The sequence below is a fragment of the Brassica rapa genome, chromosome A01 (assembly GCF_000309985.2).
Source record: "Brassica rapa cultivar Chiifu-401-42 chromosome A01, CAAS_Brap_v3.01, whole genome shotgun sequence".
NCBI classification, from domain to species: Eukaryota; Viridiplantae; Streptophyta; class Magnoliopsida; order Brassicales; family Brassicaceae; genus Brassica; species Brassica rapa.
Window position 1 is genome coordinate 23,274,296 of NC_024795.2, and position 9,264 is coordinate 23,283,559.

General features: G+C 38.0%; 1 protein-coding gene and 1 non-coding gene across 4 annotated transcripts; both read right to left on the reverse strand.

Moving 5' to 3' along the window:
* Positions 1-483: 483 nt before the first annotated feature.
* On the reverse strand, positions 484-568 carry TRNAY-GUA. Its single transcript is given in 2 exon segments — positions 484-519; positions 532-568. It is a non-coding gene; the product is annotated as a tRNA-Tyr (tRNA).
* A 2,824-nt stretch (positions 569-3,392) lies between these two features.
* LOC103837607 (protein JINGUBANG) lies at positions 3,393-9,264 on the reverse strand. Of its 3 annotated transcripts, XM_033290066.1 has the most exons (6): positions 6,328-7,170; positions 6,189-6,248; positions 4,246-5,924; positions 3,831-4,161; positions 3,654-3,761; positions 3,393-3,567 (listed from the first exon to the last, which is right to left on the reverse strand). In XM_033290066.1, the coding sequence occupies exons 3-5, from the start codon at positions 5,920-5,922 to the stop codon at positions 3,673-3,675; spliced, it is 2,097 nt and encodes a 698-aa protein (XP_033145957.1). In that variant the 5' UTR covers positions 5,923-5,924; positions 6,189-6,248; positions 6,328-7,170; the 3' UTR covers positions 3,393-3,567; positions 3,654-3,672. The 3 variants fall into 3 exon arrangements, with proteins under 3 accessions (XP_033145957.1, XP_033145960.1, XP_009112215.2); XM_033290069.1 differs by lacking the exon at positions 6,189-6,248 and having other exon boundaries at positions 7,000-7,144; XM_009113967.3 differs by lacking the exons at positions 3,393-3,567; positions 3,831-4,161 and having other exon boundaries at positions 3,663-3,761; positions 5,739-5,924; positions 6,189-9,264.

Below are 9,264 nucleotides of genomic sequence, written 5' to 3' on the forward strand. Positions count from 1 at the left end.
AGGACAAGATTTGGTGCGACTCAGGTGATTAAACGCTACGGATGCGCATAGTGGACCTCTCGGTAAAGTAGGGCGGTTACAAGAAGCGTATGAGTTTGTATTCGCTATGAACCTATGCTTATCAAACCCGACGCCATCTTGTTGATAAGTCTCTGCAATGCCTGCAGCATCTATGGAGACACTGTGATGGGTGAAGAGATCGGAAAGGCGCTTCTCGAGATGGAAGAAACTTGGTTTTGAGTGTGAAGATTATGTTGCTTTCTTTTATCAAATGTGAAGGGAAATGGGTAGAGGTAGAGAAGGTGAGGAATGAGATGAAAGAAAAAAGAATCAAAACAAGACCTGGTTACAGTTTTTGTCGTGTGCAACTCAATTCATAACGGTTTATTTGAGGAATTTTTAAGCAAGAGCATCAGAGATATGGGCTGGCTTTTATTTCTCAAAGCCCAAATAAACAGAGAGTAAAAAGGTTAAAAAATTTATTCCGACCTGCCGGAATCGAACCAGCGACCTAAAGATTATCTGCAACTACTACAGTCTTCCGCTCTACCAACTGAGCTAAGGTCGGATGCGATTTTGATTGCAACAAATAAATATATAACCTATTTAAACTTGAGAAATAATAGTATCATCATCTTTTTATGCTTCTTTTGAAATTCTGATGACAGAAGTTTCAAATCATATCTAAAATGGGCAGTTTAATTTGGACAGTCAGATAATTATATATGAGAGGTATTCATATCATGGTCGTCCTCAGACATTACATTAATGTTGCCAAGTTTTTTTTCTTCTAATTAACCAAATCGTTGCACGATACAAAGATATGTAATTATATAAGCAAGTAATCTCGACGGTCTGTGCTGATTATTTAGTGTCAATTATGTTATATATATTATATGAAACTGTCTTAAATAATTCTTGATTTAGCATCTTTTTAACGTATATACTAGTCCTAGTTGGGGCTACGAGTCTATGTGCTGACTGCTGAGTGCGTGCGTGAGTGTAAATCATTTTGTTCGTGAGTTGTGATCGTGTTTTACAATTTATTTATTCCATCTATGCATTTTGTTTGATCAGGGGAGCATACAGATTCCTCCCAAAGTCAAATGAATTATTAATATTGAAAAATAAAAGCTGAATTTGTGATTAACCTAATAAGAACGTTAACAGTCTACCATGTGAAAATCTGTAATAAATTAGTCAAGACTATGGGCTTAATCATTCTTAATAAATTAAAGTCAGATGGACTAAAACCTAGTGGAGCTTTGCCTAACTACGTTGGAGAAGCATGACTAACCTCACGGTGTTTGTTTTGTAAACTGCCACCTTCATTTTTTAATAGGAAAGCATTCGTTGCTTGTAAAATGCAGCCTTATGGGCTTAATCATTGCTAATAAATTAAAGTAATATAGGAGAACTAAAGTTTAGAACATGCTCATATGAATAAACTTGCCTGTGAAAAATCATACTCCCTCCGTTTTTTAATATAAGTCGTTGTAGAGAAATTTTTTTGTTCCAAATTATATGTCGTTTTCGGTTTTCTATGTAAAATTTATTAGTAATTAATATTGTATGACTAATGGTAATATATCTTTTATTTTTCTATTGGTTGAATTGTGGTTAGGTAAATAATTAATGATGTTTTTGTTTAGAAAATATAAGAAATTAATGGTTTTCTTAATATACGTGTGTAGTTGTAAAACGACTTATATAAAAAAACGGAGGGAGTATAACTTTCACAAAGTTCATTGAAATTTTAGTGTTAGTTAAATAACTTCTTTAAGATTCAAAATTGAAATTTAGGTAATTGTTATCCAAATTATAACTAAGAATAATACATTTTTGAAACTTACTCAACTTGTGTCTTATGGCCAATGATATGATTACGAATGCTCATATTCTTAAAGCGGATAGGTACCCTGGCAGGTACAACATTGACAAAAACATGCTTTGGATAGAAGGGTGTGTATAGTCAACGTGCATAGATATAGCTTATGCTTGTAAGATTTGTATCGAACTTAAATCCGACGAAAGAAAGACTTCGTACATACACTGTCATCGAGACAGCAACAAAATTACATTTAGTTTCCAGTGATCAACTCTTTTTCAACAAATTGAACTAACAAATCCGCCTAACACAATACCACACGTATTTAAAATCTCAAATTTTAATTTTAATATTTTACCAGATCAATTTCAAAATAAATCGCTTGTTCCTTTCTTTTCCTTTGTAGATAACTTTTATTTTGATACATTTTGCATCCATGTGAATGAAAGGACTAAAACAGAACATTTGACTTGAATTCATAATATGGATTGTTGAATTATAAAATTTGACAATTGGCATAAAAGAAATTTACATCCATGTGAGAGGAAAGGATTAAAATAAAATATTTGACCCGAACTCATAAAATGGATAGTTGAATTATAAAATTTGACAACTATATACTAGAATATTGTCAAACAAAATAATCGTAGAGATTAACTTTTTACGTCATTTGGGATGAAGTAAAAGCTAGCACATATCAAAAATATTATTTAGACAAATCTTACCTCTTAAGTACATCTACTAATTAAGCATTAGGTGTTCCAATTCCAGTTTTTCATTTGAATGGAGTTCTCCTCTGTCGAATATATATTTTAGTGAAAAATATATATATATGAATATGATCTACATCACATAAAATCCGACTGTGAAATGTTGAGCATCTAGTCGTTAGGAATTTGGCTGGTTTTCTCGTCTATTACGTTCCTCCGTAGCCCCTTAGAAAACTTAAAGCTTCAGCAAGATTTGGTATCCAATCAAATGTGGCCTGCGAAGAAGAAGAATGCAAGGGGGACTGGGGGGAGAACACAAGGGCAGTGAAAGCAGCATAAGCAGGAAGACGAGGGAAAGTAGCGTAAGCAATACTAGCGCCTCTGAATTAGATTCTTGGCCTAACTTTAATGTATGTTTAGATCTCTATTATTTGAAAATAGAAATAGAAGGATGTGTGTGTATGTCAATGTAAATTTATGAGAAACTGATATGATTTACATATGTCCTACAATAGTGAGACTTTAATACATGAATTCATGACGACACCAATAGATTTTTACATTTTATTTGTCAATGGCTACAACATATTCAACAAAGAGAAGCTAACAAATCAACTTAACGTACGTATTCAGGGATGTTAAAACGGGCTTACCCGCCCATTTACGTCCAAGCCCGTTTACGTCCAAACCCGTTTAATAGATGTCCATTTAAAACCCGTTTAAATCAGACCCGTTTAGAGCCCGTTTATGTGAAGCCCATTTAACACTAAACCCGTTTCAAACCCGTTTCAAGCCCGTTTACTTAAAAAAAAAATGAACATGATCTATTTATATCATAGCTTATCTTTTCGATGAAACCTGTTAAATACCTGTCAAATAAAATATGAATCCAGAACCTTACATTGTTTTGCTTCAACTAAAAATTCAAAGTTTACAAATCACAGTCACAGCATAATTGAAAAATAAAGTTCACACTTCACACTAAGTGTCCATAAGTTACTCTTTTCCTTCTTGAACGTCTACCAGGATCTGTCCATGTTCAAAACATAACATATTATATATTTTCATCAAAAAAATTATAAACTGATGTAAAACAGAACCAGAAAACTATGTACCTTTGTTCCAGCAAACATATCAATCTTTTGATGTTGAAGACTCCACTCCATAATTACTTGCTTTCTTTCCAACATCTTCATTTTCATCAAAGAGATCTTCAATGGCACCTACAAAGTATAATATGAATTAGTTATAAGAAAATATAGTCATAAAATAAAACGGCCTTTTAGCATTACCTTTGTATTCAGCAAAACCGCGCAACCAATTCCTAGTGCAAAGAAGAGCTTGGACATTTTTAGGCAAGAGACGGTTTCGGTATGGAGTTAAAACCCGGGATCCAATGCTAAAGGCAGACTCTGAAGCTACTGTGGTGATCGGAATGCTGAGGATGTCACGTGCCATCGATGCTAAATCTCCAAATCGATGTTGGTTCTCTTTCCAATAATTCAAGACATCCAAATCCAAGTTAGCCCTTCTGTTCAGCCTTGGCTCTTCCAAATATATATCCAAATGTGTCTTTGGGTTGCCAACTCCACCTCCAATGCTCTTTTCCAACTCAAAAAAATCCTTCATTATGAACATTTATATCAGATAAACAATTTCAAGATAAAGCATGACTGAAATTATCTAAAATTATATTAAATTACTTACATTATCATAATCATCTTCAAGTGGAGATTCTGTGACAATCTCTTGTGGAGTTGGTGTGAGTGAAACACCTGAAGAACTTGTTTGAGACCGTTTCTGATAGTCTTTGTAGAGTGCAGACAAACTATCCTTGAGTTCTTTTATCTTTAAACTTGAAGTAGAGGGATCCAATTTCTTATAAGCAGCTTCAAGCATCTCAATCTTTATTCTTGGATCTAAAGCTGCTCCCATAGCCAAGATTACACTGTAACTTTTCCAGTATTTATCAAACTTAACTTGCATCTCTCTGGCCATTTCTCTCACTCCATCATCATCACATTCTGCATATCTCTTCAATAACAATTGTATCCTCCATACTTGTGTGAAGTAGACATTCGAAGTAGGATACTTTGAACCCGAAAAAGAAGTCGTGATAGCACTGAATGGCTTCAAAAGGTCACAGATTTTTGCCCCACGTTTCCACTCATCCTCTGTAGGCAACGTCTTATACTTTGGATCATACAACTCCATGCTAGCAAATGCAGCCTTAAACTTGAGAGCTCTGAAAAGCATCTCATATGTAGAGTTCCAGCGAGTAGGAACATCAAGTGACAACCCCAATCCACTTGTAATTCTTACTCTCTCTACACATGCCGCAAATGCTTCTTGTCTTTGTGGCGATGCTTTCACATATCTAACACTTTCTCGGATATTATGCAGAAGACTGTTCGCTAATGCTAAGCCACTTTTCACTATGAGGTTTAGAATATGAGCACAGCATCTCACATGTATGTGTTTACCATCAGACAACAAACCTCCATCGCTTCCACCAATCATCTGAAGCTTACCCTTGAGGATTCTCAGCATACTGTTGTTGTTGGTGGCATTGTCCAACGTCATCGAGAAAACCTTCTTCTCCAAACCCCATCCCTTCAATGACTCAAAAACCTTATTAGCTATTTCCTCACCAGTATGTGGAGACTTCATCTCACAAAATTTTAAGATCTTGCTGTGTAATCTCCAGCCATCATCAATATAATGTCCAGTTAAGCAGATATAACCCATGTTTTGAGGACGAGCTACCCATAAATCAGCGGTGAGACAAACCCTACCACGGTGCTTCACAAACAGCCCTTTCAACTTCTCTTTCTCTATTTCATATCTCCTATAAACATCAAGAGCAGCAGTCTGTCTACAGATATGTTGAACGTCAGGATTTAAATACCTATCTCTTTCTCTAACTTTCTCATATTCCACGTATCGAAATGGTAGATCATGGTAAATGATAGACTCAGTAACCATCTCACGATCTACCATATGATCATACACATGCTTATCTACCTTCTTAGGCATCTTAGAACAAAACTCTAAATGCCGTTTCAACTGATTTGTACCATGAGTCTTACCAACCACTAATTTTGAATCACAATGAATGCACTTAGCCCTTTCTTTTCCATCCTCTTCTACCCCCACTAGTACAAAATCTTTCCAAACAAGTGAAGTTTTTCGACGCTTACGTTGAGGTTTCGCTGCTTGTGTTGATGCAGTGGCTTGTGGTTCACACTGAACTTCTGCTTCTGCTTCTGTTTCTGTTTCTGCCATTTCTTCATCTATATCAAATTCAACATCTTCATCATTCATGTCCATGTATTCACGTTGAGCTTCAAGAAGCGCCATTGTGTGCACAGTATCATAGTCCATCTCTGCAAAAAAAAAAAAACATATTTAATTATTAAAGAAACATATTTAATTATTAGTGGCTGCAAGGGACTATCAAAATTTGTCTACACAATGACTCTTTAGCTAACGAAAAACTTGACAAAACCAGTAGAAGCTAACTCACACGGTCACAGCGAAGAAGATGTTCATACAAAACATAGTTAATCATGTTGGTTATCGGTTCTGTTCTTGTTTCCATATACATATTGTAGTCAAATGATCACTCAGTGAAAAAAAGAATCACATACCACTTTTAATCTCAGCTTTGGTTGCAATTTTTGAGACTCCTTTGCATATGTTCGTGAAACCTGTTCACAAATCAAACCATTTTTAAACAAACCCACAAATTAATTGAAAGAACACTTATGAAATCAGTTTGAAACGAACCTTGATTGTATGATACGAGGAAGACACGAGCTGGAGAGAGTGAAGAAGAAGAAGTAGCAGACACGAGAATCTCGTGACTAGATGAAAGGAGGCAAGGAGACACGGAGGTGAAGAACAACGACTCTAGAAGACAAATCAAAACCCTAGAAGCTTCGTGATTCGAATCAGAAACTCATTTGGAGCAGTTTGATCTTTCGTAAGGAGGCAAAGAGCCAAGGAGGTGAAGAAGGAGGAAGAACAACGACGATAGATTAGGTTGAAAAAGAGAAAAAAAAATTAAATGAATTTAATGGGCTGTCCAGTTATTTTTATCAAAACCCATTTATTAAATGGACACATGTGGACAAACCCGACGAAGCCCGTTTAATATTGTTAAGTAAATGGACTTTATATGGACACAAAAATTAAACGGGTTTGGACGTAAATAGGTAGGACAAGCCCATTTTAACATCCCTGTACGTATTAGAAGTGAAGATCTAAAATTCCATTTTTTAACCATTGGAAACATTAATTTTTAATTTAAACAGTTTTAAACGAATGGAATATATAGTATATGAACAAAATGATTTTAATACAATGAATGAAATAATATAAGGTTTGTTTTCCCCATTTTCTGAATCAAATATGTGCAGTTACAATGAAGATCAAATAAACTATAGGAACTTTCCGAACCTTTTAGATACTTTCATGACGTGGCAGTTTGCTATTGGTAGTATGATCTGCTTAATTTTGCCGGCCATAAAACTTGCCTTGACCATTAAGGCAGGAATCACATGTCCCACGGATTATTCCTCCGTATCTCCACGCGCTACGACGGCGCGTAACTCTCCTCCTCCTCAACCCATCTCAGCCAATCACCGAAGACGCCGTCTCCTTCACGCGCCACACCTTCACCGACTTATCCAAGCTACCACTGTACACTATCCATCTCCCCTCGCCGTCTTCCTCCACCTCTTCCACCGCCGCCAAACACTTCACAGGTCCCACGTGGTCCATCAACACCGAGAGACACGAGTGTGTCCCATCGCCGTTTCTCCTCCACACGCAAATGTTCTTATCCGCTCCGCCGCTCAGCACCAAACTCCCGGCGGCGGCGAGGCAGAGCACCGCCAGACGGTGGCCGCGGAGAGTCCCGCCGTGAGAAAGATATTTCTTCCCTTCCCAGAAATTAACTGTACCGTCAGAAGATCCACAGTAAACAACTAACGCCGTTAAATTAACCGCCAACGCCGTCACGGCGCTCTCTTGCTTCATCAGCACGTTAACTAGAAAATGCTTCGTCCCTCTCCCTTGAAGCTCGCGTTTCCACACTTTCAAAGTCCCGTCGGCGGAACCGGTGAAGAGCAAGTCGTCGAACCCGGCGGCGACGGTGTTGATCGCGTCGTCGTGAGCTTGAATCGATTCGAGACATTTAGAGTCGGAGAGTCTCCAGACTTTGAGAGTCTTGTCCCACGAACCGGAGTAGAGTAAACCGAGCTCTTCGTTCAAGCTCAGACACGAAACGGCGTCGTAGTGTCGGATCTTAAGAACGTTTTTCCGGCGACGAACCTCGACGTAGTTCTTGGGATTCACCGACTTCGTTAAAAACTCTTTAAGAGTCGGTAAGCTTCCGATTCGCGAGTAACCTCCGGTTCGTCTTTTAGACCCTCTCCAAACCCGGATTTTACCGTCTTGATGACCGGTGAAGATCCGGTTATCTCCGGTTATCACAATCGCTTTAACCAAACCGCTTGTTGATTTAAACCCGGCGAAATCCTTGAGATCTTTCCAGACCCGAATGTTCTTGGAATCGGATCCAGTGAACAGAAGATCTCCGGAAGCAGCTAACGAGTAGACATGACCTTCTTGTCTCACGATCGTACCGATCAAACCGTTGTCCGAATCATCATCCACGTTTCGGCTCTGGTATATCCACGGAGACTTGTAGTAAGGTGAGTAAGTCTGGTTCCACGGAGACGGTGACATCATCGGTGTAGTTGTCGTGTCGGTGTAGTACGGAGAGTAAGTCTGGTTCCATGGAGACCGAACCTGATTTGGAGATGAGTCGCCGCTCGTGGTCGACGCATTGCTTTGACGTTGCTGATTGTTCTTGTTCTTGGTACTACTGGGATTGATACCATCAGCAGCACCATGGCTCTGTTCTTCTTCTTCGTCTGCGGAGAGATCGGTGTTCAAGAAGGCGGCGAAAGTGAGTCTACGGTGATGACTACCACTGGTTTCTGAATCTATAACCATATTGAATAATAGTTGTTGTGAGGTTTACTTTTTTTTCAAGGATTAATGAGTTTTAATTTGGTTGTGTTGTAGGAAAATTTTCCAGGGAAAAAAGTTCGAAATTGTTTTTTTTTTCGCTGGGAAAACTTGTTGGTTTTGTGAGATTTTAAATAAAAGGAGTGTGAAGAGGAAGTTGGATTGGGTTATATATAGAGAAACCCAAGAGACAGAGTTGGTGAGCGGACGACGTGGGTTACTGACACGTGACTTTCAGACTGGAGACGTGACCGGCACATTACCGGGAGCGTCAGTTTACACATGAGATCGTATTAAGAATGTGTAAGACTAGCTAATCAATATCAGGAAAGGTTTTGTTTTTTATTGGAGTATCAATGGACGGTCTCAAAGCAATGTGCACACAATAATGAGACTGAATATGAGCTATAAAAATTGTTGGTCGCCAATTGTTTACTGTATAATTATAAATTAATCATACTTTAACTTTAGAAATAAATATACAACCAAAAAAAATTAAAATACATTTAACTTTGAAAATTACTTTTTAATCATGTTTATACAAGGGATGATTTCAGCTCGATAATGGCCCTGTTCGTTTCGTGGTCGCCAGCGTCAGCGACCAGAGTCAGCGACCAGCGACTGCGACATGATGTCGCTGATAGTTGTTCGTTTGAAGGTCGCGCGATTGATCGCAGCGGTTGTCGC